Source organism: Choristoneura fumiferana, chromosome 9 (genome assembly GCF_025370935.1).
Source record: "Choristoneura fumiferana chromosome 9, NRCan_CFum_1, whole genome shotgun sequence".
Classification (NCBI taxonomy): domain Eukaryota; kingdom Metazoa; phylum Arthropoda; class Insecta; order Lepidoptera; family Tortricidae; genus Choristoneura; species Choristoneura fumiferana.
Window position 1 is genome coordinate 2,608,982 of NC_133480.1, and position 18,829 is coordinate 2,627,810.

At 35.3% G+C, this 18,829-nt stretch overlaps 3 protein-coding genes across 4 annotated transcripts; 2 read left to right on the forward strand and 1 right to left on the reverse strand.

Annotated features, from left to right (window-relative positions):
• The first annotated feature begins 370 nt into the window (after positions 1-370).
• On the forward strand, positions 371-9,924 carry LOC141430970 (transmembrane protein 134). 2 transcript variants are annotated; one of them, XM_074091878.1, is made up of 2 exons: positions 371-617; positions 2,639-9,924. In XM_074091878.1, the coding sequence occupies exons 1-2, from the start codon at positions 466-468 to the stop codon at positions 2,982-2,984; spliced, it is 498 nt and encodes a 165-aa protein (XP_073947979.1). In that variant the 5' UTR covers positions 371-465; the 3' UTR covers positions 2,985-9,924. The 2 variants fall into 2 exon arrangements, with proteins under 2 accessions (XP_073947979.1, XP_073947980.1); XM_074091879.1 differs by having other exon boundaries at positions 2,642-9,924.
• Positions 9,763-13,154, reverse strand: LOC141430971 (translation machinery-associated protein 16 homolog). The gene has a single exon (XM_074091881.1). It carries the CDS (start codon positions 13,063-13,065, stop codon positions 12,577-12,579), a length of 489 nt encoding a protein of 162 aa, XP_073947982.1. The 5' UTR covers positions 13,066-13,154; the 3' UTR covers positions 9,763-12,576.
• A 907-nt stretch (positions 13,155-14,061) lies between these two features.
• On the forward strand, positions 14,062-18,215 carry LOC141430963 (RNA polymerase II-associated protein 1). Its single transcript, XM_074091869.1, has one exon. It carries the CDS (start codon positions 14,519-14,521, stop codon positions 18,092-18,094), a length of 3,576 nt encoding a protein of 1,191 aa, XP_073947970.1. The 5' UTR covers positions 14,062-14,518; the 3' UTR covers positions 18,095-18,215.
• The last annotated feature ends 614 nt before the right edge of the window (positions 18,216-18,829 follow it).

Here is an 18,829-nt window from a genome sequence, read left to right on the forward strand (position 1 = left end):
CTAAAAATAGCAACTTACGAAAAATAACCAATGTTCAGTAAAAACGGAAAACTGGTTATTTAGAACCAAGCAACGATTTTTTTCCTTTTATTTCACATCACTGGAGTGACCAGCAACAAAAAAATAAATTTTTAGTGTGAACGTTCTGAACCCAATTGCTGATAAATTTCCGCGCCAGTTATTCAAACAGATTGATACAGATAGGACGATTCCACGAGAGAATTAAAAAAAAATTAGTTGATTAGAGTTGACAAATTTACACTTTTGTATCTAAAACAGAGGTAAAACTCTTAAAAGTGGAAATTAATAAATTAGTTGTCAGTAAGTTATTTACTTTGGTATTCGAACTTATCGAAATCAATATGGCGCATGTTGATATGACAAATTGACAGATTTGTTTTTGTCTTTGTAGTACGTTGTAATGTTTCTTTTACATCTCCAGTTAGAGAACAATAAAATTTAACAATGACCAGACCGTTTGGTAACAGTGATAAACGATTCTCAATCGACGACGCCTTCGAAGAAGAGACTGACGAAGCTATAAAAGTGTATGGCGCTACGGGGGACAGATCGCCGTTGAAGAACAAATATAAGAATGGTGGTGACTATTTGGCCAGGTAATTATTATTTACTGCCTCATTGTTATATTTAGCAGCAGCTGGCTTATTCATATGTCGCGTTTCGTGTAGATTCTTTATGTGAACTGGTCAGGTCGATCTTGACCTTTCAGTGAGTCAGACGATTTACCTTAATGGGGTAAAAGGCATTTGAACTGCAGTGAGTGTAGTGGCCGTTATTCGCGCCCCGCAGACCTAGTTTACACCTCATATTAGCGTCGAATACTGACTAATTATTGCTAATTATAACCAGAACAATGACCTGAAGCATTTCCTTTTATTTTTACTTTGTTGACAATCTGAAACTGGGTTAGTGTTTGTTGTGATGTATGTTAAGCATTGTTAATCTTCAGTTTCATGGTTTTATTGTCTTGGTTGTTATAATTTTTATGTTTATTACTTCTTACTCATCTTGCGGTGGGAATTAAATTCAAACAGATTATTGAGATAATGTTTTATTGGGGCGAATGTGTTAGAGTATCAATTGAGCAAGCATAGTTAATATTATCTTGATAACATTTGTGCTATAATGATTAAGCTTATTGCAGATTCTTAGGTAATCATTGATGTAACTTTCATTGTATTGCAAGATGTACTGATAATAGTTTTATACACCCCTAATTAGGTTTTTTATGGCATTGTAAGTGATATATTAGCCTGTGGCAATCCAGGATTCAATTAACCAGATCAGTGTATATAAAAAGTATTCTAATTAAATTTTCCTGTTTGCCATTGTAAATATACATAAATGAGAATAAGTTAAATCATCATTTCCTAAAATATGAGTAACAACACACCGGTAGGGTGGATGGGTTCCAGAAATCATCATAAACCATCAATGTTGCCTTAATAAGACATTTTCACATGGTCACTGAAATACAGGATGGCTCATTTATATTGGTCAGTATGGGAAAGTGAAACTATAAGACATACAAAGATCTGTTCTTAGGAACTGTCATCGATTTTAATAACAAGAAAAACTACCCTGACTCAGAATCACAATGGAATTGACTACTTATTTCTATATGTTATGATACAGAAGGGTAGAAAGAGATGGCAAATGGGAACTTTTGAACCAATGGGTTAGATTACTATGGAACCACTGATTTAATGAATGAATGGATTTAAATTATAACATTACAATCTTATTTTGTGGTCTGAATTGATCATTTGCCATTAAATATTAAAACATTCTTTGTTTATATCTATTTGTTTTTAAATTAAAATATACAGCTGACATAATATTTTATGCACATTAGTTTTACATACCATTGAATTAAAACATAAAATAATATTTTTAATTTATTTTATGTAGGTAAGTTTGCTAAGTATTTGTTTTCAGTTAATTATTCAGTGCCTCTTAAATGTACTTGTTTTGTACTTAGTGAGTCTTACAAAGAATATGCTTTGAATAAACACAGAGGTTTGACTTGAATATTAATTCAAGTTATTAATATGAAGTATGATTGGAAGACATCATCAGCATCGAAGTAAAAAATAAATTTATTTTAAAAGCTAATTTGTTTTATGAAGAAAGAGAAGGAAACTATCAATATTATGATATTATACTTGAATTATTTAAGTGAAGCAAAACACATAATATGGGGGTTGCTTTGCTTTATAACCTACCAAAGTTTATCCCCTACATAATTATTTTGAATTTATACACCACAAATATTTTCACACTGTTTTAAATTTTAATCTTCAAACATAATTGTAATGTTTTCTATTTATAATATTAATATAATAACTCTCAATTGCATGTGTTTTTAATGCAATATCACATTCATTTCATATTATGTTGAACCATAGACTATAAGAATAAGAAATCTTTATTTCGCTTAAGTAAGAATTAGGAACAAACATGTTCATGCTAATATGAGAAAAGAAAAATAATAAATTAAAAATAAAATACAAATGCGAAAAAGGAGTCCACTCAGCACTTGTCGGGTCACTAAAGGTGGCTCGACGCTGATATTACGTGGATCCAGGTACTAATAATGTATTTTTGTCTTTCTCAGCAGTAAAACATACAAATGTACCGACGACACGACATCCCGAGACTCGGACTCCCTCATCCATGAGTATGTGGAAGCCACGCAGTCCATGTACTGCTGGAACCATCCAAAGGTCAGAGAGAACTGGAAGACAGTCTGCGCAGCGGTCATACTCCTCGTGGTTGGAGTAGGCCTGCTGGGAATGGGTGCCTTCGCTGTAGCTGAACCAGAGAATGGCCTCCAAGGTGCAGTGTTCTTCGTAGCAGGTATGATTTGCTTTGTGCCTGGTGCGTACCACGTGGTCTACATCTGGTTAGCTGCTCGAGGTCAAAGAGGCTACGATTTCTACCACTTACCTTTGTTCACCTGATTTTGTAACAGTAACTTTAAGTTTGTGTTCAGTATTTCTTTAGTGGAGTTGTAAGGAGGATTACGAATATCATGGAATTCTGAGGGTAGGTGTTGCTCTCTAAATGGCTGCTATAACTAGGCGATTTCCCACTTTAACAGTACAAATGCAATATGTAATCTACAAACTTGCGCTAAGAATTTGTAATCAAGTTCACCGTTACTTCTAAAGATAAAGTCTGATGTTACCTGTTACAGAGCAAATAAATTCGACGATTTGTTGTTTGTAGATTACTTATTGGGATTAGCCTGTGATTTTGTACACAACTTTGAAAACATGAATATGGTCTGTTAAATTAGTTCCCATTTTTCCAATTCCTAGTAGAGATGGGAAATAACCATATAGGCCACGTTATATTCTGTATGCTTGTATTTCAATTAGTACTATGGCGTACGCTAAGTTTTTTAAGCTTCTGTTTGTAATTCGATCTCAATTTATATAAAATTAAGTCAAAAAGACGTTCAAGCCCAGTAGTTATAATGCTACATTCTATAAAGATTATTTATGTATAATATTGACGAAGCACTCTATTTAATTATTAAATAAACACAGACAAGATTACAAGATTCACTCTCTTGTTATCAGCTCTGATGCTGAGCGCTGAGTACCTATTGTCTCCCCCAAGCGCTTCCGTGGTGAAAGTTTGCAAGCCTTTTACTCCCTAAGGGCTAAGAGAACCCATGGGGGTCACAAACTACTCATCCCAGTGCCAAGGGGGCTACTACGAAATTCTAATTTCGTATTGTACTTACCGTTCCTCTCAGTCTCGTATTGGGTAAATAACAGTAGCGTCAGCGGAACGGCAAGATACGAAATTCGAATTTTGCACTTCATAGTAGGTATAGGGTCAGTACCTTCCATTTTATTTTAAATAAGTAATAACCAGCCAGTTATAATGGGGAGCTGTTCCGTCCACGGTATCCTGCAACCCTTACCAAGCCCCTTTTTTTTACTTTTAGTATTTTTTTAAATGCAAGCATGCTGAATGTGATTGGGCTTGAGCAGTTACGGTTATCAGAATAAAAAGGTTGTACGTTGTTCTAGTCTCCTGTTTTTTATCTATTTTCACCATCAGTAGTCTCTAGGTTCACGTGTCAACATGCGCTTAGAATAAATAAATAAAAAACTATTTTCAAATTACTGTAGTCTTTGAACGTAAACAAGAAAATTAGTACAGCACCTTAATAAAAATTAAATATAAAATCGAATGTATGGAATAAATTTAATTTTGTCAGTGTTTTTCGTGTGTTCAGTTAAGTGTGGTAACGTTTTATATAAAAATCTGTCCGACTAATATTATGTATAATGATAAAATAACTTATGTATCAGTTAATTTTGTAAATATATGACAAATACATAAATTACTATAAAAAACTTAAATAAATATGAGGACTTAATTGCTTATCGAAATATAAATGTGACTGATTCGTGAAAGGTACCACTTTAAGAATATGGAGTTATAAATGCTAAAACCATAGAAAAACTAAGTTATCTACAGGAAAAATAATAAAGTCTACTGTGCATTTCAAATTACAACTGGATTCGCTGATAACTTCACTCATTGCCATATGCCAGTATCAAAAGTTTTGCCACTTTATAATATTTTTGTTCACTAAGCTGGCAACTCTCAAATTGACAGGTAGGTAGCAAGTGAAACTGTCAGCAAATTCAATCCGAACTGTCATTGGCCCAAGCCTTAAGGCCGCCATTGATGGGAATAATAATAATAATGATTGCCGCAACAGCGTTCCACCGAAAGGGGTGTTTTCTACAAAATTACTTCCTTGACGCTGCTTAAGTGTTGGCCTTCTGCAGAATCTACTGTACCCTTGTTTTTAACCGACCAGGCCATAACCTTAAAGGTCGCCATTGTGGAGAATAATAATAATAATAAATAATACTGCTAATGTTATTTGAAATTTGAAACACATAGTAAATTAAAACTATTAAAGTGGTACATTTCCGTAACACAGTGAATAATTACTATTGTTATTGGTACCTACTTAGTTAAATATTAATAGACTATACAAAGTGCCTAGAAATACGTTTGAAATCTAAATAGCTATATATGTAGATGTACGAGTAGGCCACCATTACTGGAGTCAGTCCACACACCAAGCAATAAAACAGTTTACGAGCTAAAATGTGCTTTATTTTGTTAGTTCAATTTCTAAAATACCAAAAAATAAAATGATTATTTGAACGTCCTTCCTTATACCACAAAATAGGTAAATTGACACTGACTGAATATCCCTGTAAAAGATTTTCTTCATAGTTTTTTTTTATGATTCAAAAATCGTAGTTCATATAGTACCGTCTCTCTCACTCTCGTATTAAATAATATAAGCGTCAGCGGGAAGGCAAATTACGAAGTTCGAATTTTGTAGGGCCAGGCCTTTGACGCGGTACAGGTTGAATATCGACCAATCTATGTAAACATTTGTTGAACACAATACAAATTCTGATATATTTACAGAGGTGTTCAGTTGAACTAACCCACCCAGCAACCATCCGACCATCTGCTGAAATAATATACATTCTAGGACGCTGCCTCGCAAATTCGTAATAGGTACCATCAGCCAAACATGTGGTCTACCACCCTAAAGTTGATAATCGTTTGCATAATGTCATAAAACAATTAGCGACATATTCATTTGATAGGAACTTGTTTAAAACTTATTTGGCTGATGATATAATTGTACAGACGAGGAAACTGAATTACGTACCAGGGAGGACACTTTTCATAATCCATTTTTTTGGTAAATTTATAGGATATCAAAGCACAAAGGTTCCACCCTGGTACGTGATTCAGTTTCCTTGACCGTATGTTAATAGACTACCTTCTTCTGAGAGGATACTAAGGGGAGGAGGGTTACTACGAAATTCGAAAATTGAAGTTCGTATCGTACCGTTGTCCCTCTCATTCGTATTAAATAATAGAAGCGTCAGCGGGACGGCAAGATACCAAGTTCGAATTTCGAACTTCGTAGTACAGGGTCAGGGGGGCTACTACAAAATTCGAAATGAAATCGGTGTTCGTATCGTACCGTTTCTCTCATTTTGCATTTCAGTAATAGGGCCTGTGACTTGCAGTGGTACGTTTATAGGTTGAGAGTTGAGACCACCTTAACACATCTTCTTCTTTTTCTTTCTTTTTTTTCTTTTTGCACCTTCGGCCTCATCTGCACTTAACATCAGCAGGGCTACTACGAAACTCGAAGTTCGTATCGTACCGTCCCTCTCGCTCTCGTATTAAATCGCTATCGTAGTAGCCCTGCAGGTGAGATCTATAGAGGTCAAACATAGTCAGTTTCAAGTAAAAAAAAAAGATGAATAAAGCACATTTTTTTAAACGTAAATTAGGAGGCGACAATATTAATGGATTGACTCCAGACCATTTGGACTCGCTGCTATAAAGCGGTTAATTCAAATTAACCAATGAGGTTTTCTGTGACAGGCTATTGGCGCTAGTTTCGCGCCGTTTGACAACTATGACATTTGTCAACTTTGACATTTGTTTCACGTTCGGTTTAGCCTGCGTTTCCACCACACGTACGAGGATATGTTTGTCATGCATGATCCAATTGAAACACTACATTTATCTATTCTCGCTCGCACAGCACATCTTTAGTGGAATCAGTTGAGCGGAGCGAGGCGAGGTAAATGAAGCGTTTCTATTAGCCCATGAAAAACTTATTCCTCGTGTATAGTCTGTCAAAAAAGAGAAGAAATTAAAAAGTGGCAACACTGTAGTGTCATCCCTTTCAAACCCTATCAAACCAAAAAGGGAGGACACTACAGTGTTGCCACTTTTTAATTTCTTCTCTTTTTTGACAGACACATCCTCGCATACCTCTGGTATAAACGCAGCCATCGACGTCTTTATATAGACTGCATGTTTCTTACATCAAAACAGCGCACAAAATTAGGCTTTGGGCTTATAACTACTAAATTTTATTTTACCTCTATCAATATTCCCAGATCTCAAAATATCTTGGTCTCAAAATACCTGAATTTAGGTCAGCAGACCTAATTTTTTTTCTTAAAACACCGGAACCTTAATATGGCCGAATTTCAAAATACCTTAGTCTCATAATGCCTAAACTTCAAAACACTTTCATGGCAAAACAACATATGATGATATGCTTAAAATAACCAAATGTCAAAATACCTAATTTTGTATTTTGAGATTGTCAATTTTTACATAAGATCTTAAAAAAAATTGGCATTTTGCCATTTAGGTGCTTTCGGTTTATTTTCGTATTTGTCATATCGGTCATTTAATATTTGAAGGAATTGTGCATTTCAATCTTTAGGTATTTTAAGTATATGTTACTTTTTAGTGCAATGTCATGATTTCGTTCTTTTAAACAAACAATGAGATAATTTGACATTTAGGTATTATGAGCCCATGGTAATTTGAAAATTAGGGGTATTAGTGAATAAGGCATTATGAAATTTAGTGGTTCTAAGCCTAAAGCAAAATTAGTTCACAGCGCGGTTTTATGAACGTCGTCGGTTGACAGGCAAGAGTCACTAACTGATTAGTGGAATATAACCTCACGATGCTATGCATAAGTTTGATTATCCCGCTTGACTTTAAGTGGTAATTGGTGACTTGCTTGTCACCCGACGGTTTTACTAATAACATAATTTTGATAATTGATGCGCCGCGCGTTTTGTTCCATACAAGCCAGTCTAGTTCCGTAAGGTACCATCAGCCAAATAAGTGGTCTACCAATTTTTAAACAAGTTCCTATCAAATGAATATAGAAAGAAAGAAAGAAAGAAGACATTTATTCACTTACACAGAAGACACACATATACAGCAAAATTAACACAAATAAAATAAAAAAATACAGAAAAACACATGAAAACATTAAATACAATATATACAATGTTGTGTGTCCCCGCGAAAGTGAAACGGTCGCTGACTCAGCATTATGCTGAAGCGTTAAACGCCTGCAGCGCTGATTTCGCTAAAGTCGAACTTTCAAGTTGACAGACACGTCTATTGGCATTATTGTTTTATGACATGCAAACGATTATCAGCTTTAGGGTGGTAGACCACATATTTGGCTGATGGTACATAGATGTGACGCAGCCCTTATTATCCAAATGAGCCAAAAGTACGGTTATTTATTATTAAATGATTATCGGAAGCCCAATTCAATCGTCGAGTAAAGATCTCCCACAGGCTTTGTTTCCTATCCCGGTGTACCAATTTATAGCTGCAAGTTTCTACATTAAAATAATTAATTTGATACTTATAATGTAATAAAGTTTTTTAATTATCATTTAGTTGTATAAGTTGAATGTTCGATGGATTTTGATGTGGTGTTCTCATAGAGTTATTCGTACTACTCAGGGGAGTCCCTTTTTTTCTTAAAAATACTAAAGTAATCTAGAAGTGTAACATAAAATACTTCCCGGAAATGTGATGTAAATAAATAACAGAATTGTCATGTTAACTTTGTCACTATTAACTATTTTTAACAGTGTGTAGTCCTTTTTTTGGAAAGTTTGTTTTATTTATTTTTCTGGATGTACCGTATTTATTGAGGATGCCGCAAATTGTATAAAATAAAATAAAATAGTTTATTTTAAATTTATTTATTATGTGAAGTTAGATTCCGAATGCTTTATGTATCCATAATAGGTCAGGGATATCTTGAATCGCTACTTAATTTTAGCAAATTCAGAATATTATTTTATGTCAGATGCAGTTGAATATTACTACTACTTATGTTACAAAAGAAACAAAATCCTTTTCCAGTGAGCAAATGGGTGGTTGATTGAACAATTTTTATCTAAGTTGTTCACATTTTGAAACAATATTTACTACTGACATTTTACTATTTAAAAACCCAAATTAAGCCGAAAACAGTCGTACGCTCGTTTAGTTTCAGTCTAACATCGAAATATTAGGAATACTCGTACAATATTTTCGAGAAAATTTTCCTCTTTAATAAATCTATCGATGATAATATGTAAAAAAAGTTCTGTGTCACTTCTAACTGTAAAATGTTAAAACAACTAGTGTCAATATTTCGCAACAATTCCCAGAATTTATTTGCATATAGAATATACCTAGAATCGTCATTCGTCAGGCATTAGTCATCTTCCTAATTGCGATCACATTCTTGCCACGACCCCGTGACAAGCTTGTTTCAGTTGAGTTCATTACTAAAACATGACTCCATTGACACATCAGTAGCGTGCCGTAACAACTCTATTTCCACAACAATTAATGACGTCAGTGGTCAGGATGACAGTATGATCAAGCTTGTGTTCAGTCAACTAATTTAATTCCTGGCCCATCATGGGACCTTGTCTTAGTAAGTATTTTTATTTGTCTATGACAAGACTCTTGTGGTGTATTTAGGTCTTAAGTTGGTTGGCTGTATGTAGTAACACTAACTCAGGCCTCGTCGTCTCTTTTGATTGCCTGACGAACATATTCACTCCATGCCACTTGATTATAGGTACAGTCGATTACATAAATATTTATACAGCCATAGCGTGAAATAAATATAATAGATATTTATTACGTCTTATGGTAACGTACTTATATTTTGACTCATGACATGACCTTGACTGTTTCTACACAGTAAGCGGTTAGCCGCGCGGTTTTAGCCCGCCGTCTCTTTCAAACCATACTCTAAAGAAGAGGAACAGTGCGGTAAACCGCGTAGCGCCTCGCACTTAGATGGCGCCATTCTATTTCGGTGTCAGCTAAATGTAGCTTTAAAATAACAAATTGCTTCAATTACGTTATCTACCAGTTTAGATCCGAGGCCGTATTATCTAACGTGCAGGCGCTTGCGATCTCTTACTACCCTCGTCTTATGCCGTGTGACAGAAAGAAGTGGTGAAAACGATTGTGATTCCAAGTGTATTAGACACTAAAGCCTTTGGAAGAAAAATCGTGCAAGTATTAGGTACAGTCAGCATCAAAAGTAATTCAATTCAATTCTTGAAAGTATAGCTCCATCGACACTATCGAGGTTGGAAAAGACACTATCAGTTTAGCCGTTGTTCGGTAAAAAGTAGCGGATCACTTTTTTACTTTGTCGTATTAGCACATTTATCAAATTTGTATGGTGTTAAGGACGTTGCTGTAAAACGACAAAGTACAAAAGTATGCAGCTAATTTTGATGCCGACGGTACCATCAGCCAAATATGTGGTCTACCACCCTAAAGTTGATAATCATTTGCATGTCATAAAACAATAATGCCAATAGACGTGTCTGTCAACTTGAAAGTTTGACTTTAGCGACATATTCATTTGATAGGAACTTGTTTAAAAATTGATAGACCACTTATTTGGCTGACCGTACATTGCGTCGCTCGATTTACCACTTCGAACTCATTCTAGCAATCTAAAGCCGAGTTTAGATTTGCAAAAAAAAATCGTGCAAGTTGCCTTACATTGCGGCGCTCGATTGACCACTACAAACTCGTCGGCTTTACGGCCTCGTAATGTAATGCAACTTTTACGATTTTTCTTGCAAGTCTAAACTCGGCTTTATGCAACGTGGACCATTTGCCTTGCTGTTGTAAACGGTTGCCAATTGTCTAACCCACTGGCGCACGCGATTTCACCACCAGGCCCTTGTATTCATATTTATTTTTTGGGGATCTCAAATGGCTGTAACAATTTCAATGAACACTCGATCTAGCTTGGTCTTATCTCTGAGGAAACTTGCGTCTTAGTCAGCGCAAATCTCGGTCGCCCAGATATAGGTAGTGCCACTAAAGTTGAGGTCACGCCACGCACACAAGGACATGTCATGTAATCAAATGACAGCGAGATTTTGACATTCACTCATACATTTCATTGATTCTCCTTTTATATGTAATCAGATCTTCATGCAGCTGTGTGTAAATCATGCATTTGAACTCTCGTGGCACTTCCTATACTAATACGTAAATTTAACCTTTTCGCCGCCACGTCAAATACAAAAGACAACACCCATACGCCAGGCTTCTATATTGCAATGTCTAAAATTGAACCTTAATACAATTGAACGAAGGTTGCTTGTGCATTGCAGTAATTATTAATGATTATTTTTAGTATTATTTTATTTTAATTGTATCGCTCCGACAAATGTTTGCACGCCTGCATGCAGGCTGAATACACTGGACATGAACTAAAATAATTACCTTGCTCACCCGCGACCTTTACCCTTTTTTTTGACCTTTTTGATATGGACCTCCGCAAAGTAACGCCTGATTCAATAAATTATTTACACTGGACATATTTAAAATTAACTATGTAACATCTGCACAACTGTATTCAGAGCAAATAGATTCTTTGAATCTTCGAATGGACGTGTATATAATTCGTTGGCGTGAAACCTGCGGTGCGTATATGAGTCGTTGGCGTCGAAAAGGTTAAGGTTACTACACCTGTCTGTAATAAGAACATAGACAAGAATTTTAATAAAAATAGATTGTATATCATCTTAACAGATTTAGGTTAATGTTATTCCTATTCTTAGTTCGTTATTTGACATGATTTTGTAATAATTTTAATTTAATTGCTTTTAAATACCCACATAGCTGTCCAATTTTTTCTTTGTGTAAATAATAGTTTTTGTGCTGCAAAATTAGTGCTTCTAACTCACGTAATGCTATGTTGGGAAATATCAGTGTCAGTTAACCTGATTGTATCATTTAGTCTGTTCAATTTAGAATGTTCTAAATACTTTGTTTAAAATAAATCACAAACTCCAAATAGGGAAACTCTAAATTAAATGAGAAAAATATTGAGTTAATGGATTATATTGTACCTACGTTAGCTGAGATAGACAGACACTAAATATTATGTCAAAAATACATATAGGTTGATAGGCTAATTGATCGAAGTAACTTTTTTTGAGATATTGATTTTTGATATACATGTTCGGAATCGGTGAATTTTTCTGTCATTTGAGCTTTTTAAAATTTATCTCAAAATTTGTTCTGAGCCATGTCATGTTTTTTTTTAAATGGTAAATAAATAATAATTTCTAATTATACAGTTGAATAAGTACTTACTTGCAATTGTGTTATTTTATGTGATATTGTGTGCAACTGATTTTCTGCATAGCATTATCATGTAATGCTTAATTGGACAGGGCTAGCATGAATATAACATTAATTTTAGATACTTATTTATTAAAATTTGTTTATGTAGATGGTCCTTCTGTGTTAAATCCTGGTTTTATACTAGGCCTGTGGTTTTTTTATTAGTATCTGTATTGGAAGTTGTAAATAATTTATAGTAATAAATTAGTCATCTTATTTGGTGTTTTATTTAATTTAATGTGTATACAAAGCTAGGCATTGAAGTTCCCTGAATGTTGCCACCCAACTGTCTTCAACTCTAGATTGAATTAAATGGACATTAAAAGGCAAGTATTTAGTATTGAAAAATACAAAAAAAAAGTTTAGATGGCATGCAATCACCCCTGCCCATGGATGCCTGCAACACAAGGGGTATCACCACAGGTGTATTGTCATTACTTACAAGACTCATATGAAATAAAAAGCCATATAGTGCAAATTTTATATTAAACTTTGTCTCGTGAATCTTTTCAGCTTGAAGTGCTGCAAAAACCTCAGTTCTCCATTCCAATTTTTCAGTACTTCCACCTGGTCCAAATCTAGGAGGTCTGGCATCTCCAAGCCGCAAGTGGCAAATTCGTCTTGTTCTCTCTTTTTTGTGATATTTATTATGTCTTCCCTACTAGCGTGTTGACGGTTTCTTCTTTGCCCGATAGAATTCTTCAATGCAATTTGTTCTAGTTCTTCATCAAACCTCGACAAATAAGTTTCTATCAACTCTAAGGTCTGTTCCTTAGTTAAAACAACACAGTCGTCAGGTATCCTGTCTTTAAACCATACAATTTTCTCACCAATCAAGTTCTGTTTAATGTGAGTGCCTAGTTTATTATGGTCCTTTTTCTCCACTCTTTTCATTTTCTTGGCGAGTGTTTGAGTTTTTCTGCTATTTGGATGCTTCAGTTTTTCCATTGTTTTCTTTATGTTAGGCATTTTTCTTTAATTAATCGAAAAATAGTTCATTAACTTCAATCAAAATAAACCTTGATTTGCTTGATAAAGTGGGAAACTGTGAAACTCACGTGTTCCATGATATGTCAATGTGACATTGACATGTTTGTAATTTTTTCGTTTTTAAAATTTCTGAAATGGTAGGGATTTATATCCACACAACCACAAGCTTTCCGGAACAAAAGCCACAATATATACTGTGCGCCGTAACATTTCAACGCCGACGGGAATGATGTATATTCTATAAGATTATAGCTACCGCATTTTTAGCGAAAATAGGCTTGGTACCTAATGAGAACTTTGACAGTTGCAATAAAGGAAAACATTTTTTTTTTTTTTGAAACGGGCATCGTACAAATTTGTCACGAAAAACATTGACATTGACGTTATCCGTCTCCGCCACTCATGCTTAATGAATAAAGTTATTGAAAAAGATTCTGATTACTAAAAAGTCTTCTGATACTATTAAAACTCAATTCATTACTCATTCAACGATGTTATTATAATTTTATCATATATTTGTTTTACCGTACAAGATTTTTTTTAATAATTTGGACACATGAAAAATTAAAATCGTAATAAAAAACTTGACCAAAATCGTAGCGGTCTTTGTAAACTGTCATTTTAACGTCAGAGGGCCTAGTAGGCACTCACTCCGAAGTTCGAAAATCGTAGTTTGTATCGTACCGTCCCTCTCGCTCTCGTATTAAATGTTATAAATGTCAGAGTGACCGCACGACACGAACTTCGAGCTTCGTGTTTTGTAGTAGCGCTACTGGTGAATACTCATAGGAGTATGGACGTAGTAGTCTGCAGTGTTGCCAACGCAGGCAATTTGTCGTCAATTAGGCTACTCGGGTTGGAAATCGGCGACGTAAAATTCTGATATCGACTGGTCGCCTTTTAGGCTACTTGAAGGATAAGGTCCTTATAGTATTTTAACGAAAGAATCACACCACAAATTGACATAAGCACAAGAAAAAAAAATACCTTCCACGCAAAATGTAGAGTTTAAGTGTGATCAAAAAGAAAAGAGTGGATGAATTAATAAAAAAATAATTAAAAATAACTTCGAAATTAACATTAAAACGCACCAAGCGCAGTGTAGGGTTCCGTTCTAATATTTTGCATATCTTACTAATCTTAAAGCTTGATCTGGAATAACACATAGGCTACTTTTTTAGGCGAACTCAGTTCAAATTTGGCTATATTAGGCTACTCAAGAAGCTGTGAAAAATGGCGATATCAGGGTCCAAGTCGTCGGCAACACTGGTAGTCTGTGAGTGAAGTGTGACGATCGGTCATTCATGCAATCATTTTATCAAAACAACCTCTGCACTCCATCAGGCAAAGTTTGTTTTTTCTGCAATTTTCTTTCAATTACTGTATTAAAACAATTAAATTATCTTATGACAAGCTACTACAAGTGTTTATTATGCTGAAACGTCCGAGCCCACACGAAGGAGAGGAAGATATCCTGCGAATGCAAGAAGAATATCTTCGCGAAAAGAACAAAGATGCGAACCTTCGTCCAGCAGCCCAGGTGACAAATCTAAGATCACAAGCTTCTGCAGAAAACCTTAAACCTCCAGCCTCAAAGTTTCCAAAGACATCTACTCGTAAGCCATCAAAATACGCACAATGTAAAGGCCTCAAAAATGAGAAAACAGTCCGCTTTGAAAGCAGTACTGGTTTCGTTATGGGAGATATTTTGGAGAAGAATGTTCAAGAGGAGACAACGGAAACAGAAATAGATGATGATAAGGTATATTATCCTAAAATAATACCATCAGTAATGAGTAATATTGTTGAGAGAAATACAAATGTAAATTTAGACATTGGGTTTACATCTATGCCTGAAAAAGGGTTCCCTGTTGCTGTCAAATGTGATGTCACTATTGCATCTGGATCAAAAAGCATTCATGCTTTATATGTTGAACAAAATAGACTAGAAAAATCTGTTGAAATGGAAGTGGATCAATCATCAAGTAACAATATGACCATAGACTCGGAGCAACAATTAACAAATCTTCCTAATAAAAGTTACATTGTAAAATCACATGATGCAGATGTTATACACAGTGAAAATGTTAATTTACTAAGTAAAATGTCACAAAATGAAATATTAGAAGAACAGCAAAAGCTGCTTACTGATTTAGATCCTAATCTGATTAAATTTTTAAAATCCAAGAGAAAAAATGACATTACAAACCCGATGGACAATAAGAACCCAAAGAACCAAAAACTAACAAACACTGATGAGAGAAAGGTTTCAGATAGTAATGAACTTTATGAAAATGACATATTATCACACCCCAATGTCAACCAATGGCTTCACTTTGATTCTTTAGAAAAGGACAAACTTGAATGGATGAAAGGTATTGAAGAAAGTAACACAATCACACCAGACAAACCATATGAAGCCCGATTTGACTTTAAAGGTTATCTGTTACCTTACACAATTCCGTATACAGAGGAAACAAAAAGCCTTTTTCACCACGGAGATGAACCACATCGTCCTGGTTATACGTTGACAGAATTGTTTGAACTGACTCGTTCCACAATTTCCCAACAAAGAGTCTTTGCCTTGACTACTATAGCAGGAATCTTGGAATATTACACTGCAGGGACATACGAAGGTGTTATTGAAATTCCTCTAAGTAAAATACTGTTTGTCATAAGATTTGCTTTAGATGATAAAGCCGAAGCTATTTTAGAAGCATCATTAAAAGCTTTAAGGAATTTAGTGTACAACAAGATTGACGAAGCCAGTTTAGATGCTCTGCTGGGCTTTGAGGCAGGCACCCAACAACCTTGTCTAGAAAATGACAAATCTGAAATTGAGGAGTTGGAGTCAAAAGAATCTGAACTAAAAGACTATCACTTAGCTGAAGTAGATATAATAGCAGCGTTGCTAAGAACTGATATTCTTACCAGAATACAGTATATTTTGCAGAATATAAATGCTAATGTCAATTGCATTCAATACTCTTTGCAAATTTTGACGAGATTGGCAAGAGATTCACCTGAAACATCAATGAAGATAGTAGAAAAGGAATATTTAATGAACAGCATTAAAGAAGTGGTTTCGAAATACAATATTCAACCAATGCAGATTCCAGCAATGAGGTTAATTAGAATCCTATCTTTACAGACAAAAGAAATTGGAGAAATATTGCTGAAAAAGTACTCTTTTCTAGACCCTGTGATGCAACACATAAGTACAGTTGCAAACACCACTAACGCTCTACGCATACAAATAGAAGCATTTTGTGTCATGTCTAATTTGCTTCAATACAAGCTAGCTATTGAAGAAGCTATCTCAATGTTTCCGATCATACTCTCGACATTGTACACACACATTCAAAATACCGACGTGTTTGTTAATACGTCTGTATTGAACGCCACACATGCGGCTGTCGTTTTGCAATTTGCCAGCAAGATCTTGAGAAACACAGTAGTTTTAGACAGTAATAAGGAACAGCTGTATATCCTGTTGAGAGAAGGGGCACGAAAGTGGCTAGCTCAGGTATCCATGTGCGAAAGTTATACTTGTGGACATTTGCGCCTAGTCTGCTCCATTTTAGACTGCTGCAAAACAATTATACTAGTAGATCAAATTGAACTCGGATTTCTGAAGGATTCCCTAACGAAACTAACGAATTCATCAGGATTTTTGAAGATAATTTCACACCTTGAAGCTTGTTCTAACCTATTATCCGGTATAGAAATCAAAAATCTACACTTCACTAAGAATTTGATGACTCTGGGCTCATCAGTTGTAGAGGCGCAATTGAAAACCTTGCCCATTCTGAATACAGTATCACCGGTGCCATTTTTAGCATCTCTATTCAAAGTCCTGGAACTTTTTAATGATGCCAATATATTGCTAAGTTTTGTCGAAAAACTTGAACCATACATTGAAAAGCTGGCTGCAAAATTACCTAGTCTGAGTGACAATTGGTTTACAAGAACAGAAACCGATCTTGTGACCAGTATTATAAAAGTAGCAGTGAAAATTGATATTCCAGAATCTAAAAAAGACTTGCTGTATTCTGTAGCAAATAAACTATGCTACATTTTGAGAGCAGACAAAAGGGAAGAACTGGAGTTTATGTTCAATAACATTGTGTTTAACAAGCAATGGTTTACAGCAGAGAGATTAATGAATTTAGTTTCTTTGTCTGATGCTGATGGGTTCTCGAAAGCACTAACATCAATAGAAGAGATCAAATTGTGTTACAGCACAGTAGTTAACCTAAATTACAGGGACACTGGTGCCAATATTGTGCTTAGAAAATGGCAGGAACCAATTTTACCGAGAGACTGGATGTATTTGCCGATTTTAAATCTATACAGTAGAAGTCAAGAGCCAGCTGCACCTAGAATAATTGGAGCACACGTGATTGAAACAAAGGAGCAGACAGCAGTAAAGGAGTTCATCATCAGGAGCAGTTTAGAGTGGATTTTATTCAATGAATATTGTTTCCCAGATCTTCTGAAAGACATAAATGTTACAGATAGATTCTGCCGACTGATGTGCGTATTCCTGTGCGACAACTCGTTGTTTTTGGATCCAAAAATTAAAATTTTGCTCCAGAAATGTACTAAGATTTTGTTTAGGAAGAGTAACGAATTCAACTTCGATCATCAGCTCACTGGTTTGAGTAATTTCCAGGGTTTCTACACGCAGTTCTTGGAGCAGTTTCAGTCGGTTAGTTACGGGGATTATACTTTCGCTGCGTGCGTGTTGGTGCCTCTTGCCCAACGGCACGATGTAAAATGGCGGAAGCTTATCTGGTCAGAGTATGCGGGCTGTCTAAGAGCTCTGGATTGTCCCGAAGATCGCCTTTGTTACCAGCTGAATGACTATTTGTATCCCGATGAGACTGATGCGTCTTTGATTAAATCTTACCATCGAGCATTGACTTCGAATCTTGTGAGGCCTGACACGATTGCGTACGCAATAGCTCATCATCATGTTGAAAGGAATCGACAAAAAACAGCTTAGTTTGTGATGTTTTTACTCACTATCGCTGGCGTGTCTTATGTAAATAGTTGTATAAGAAATAATTTGTACAATGTTGTATTTCTGATCTAATGTAAGACTAAAATTAAAAAGATCAAACATATTTTTAGTTTACTTGCATATGTGCATTTTATAATTCCTCATTAAAACCTCATCAGACTGCCAATGCCAATAACTATGACTGATGACAAAAAAAATACCTACGACCTCGACTCGACCCTGAGCTTCAAAAATTAATATTACTAGGTGACCACAATTTGTACAGTCAAGTGCAAAGATATCGACACGGCCAAAGTTACAAAAATATGTATACGTACATGACTTTAAGTACTTAACATTAAGGTCGTGTATACATATTTTCAACATGAAAACAAACCAAAAAAGAGTGCGATAAAGTCGCGGTGAGCAGTACCCTTAGTGTAAGTTTTCGGTTACAAAATACGTCACGATCGAGTTCGCGTTAAAATCTCAATTTGTATGGAAACACGAACATCGCAAACGTTCCGCTAGAGGCGCTGTTCGTGTTTCCATACAAATTGAGATTTTAACGCGAACGCGATCGAGACGTATTTTGTAACCGAAAACTTACACTAAGGGTACCTACAGAGCGGTGTTGCGGCCTACGATTTAGCCCGAAACATGTCGAGCTAAACTTGATTTAAGACTTTAGACGTTACAATATCCTTCATTTTATGTCGTGTAGACGTATTTTTGTAA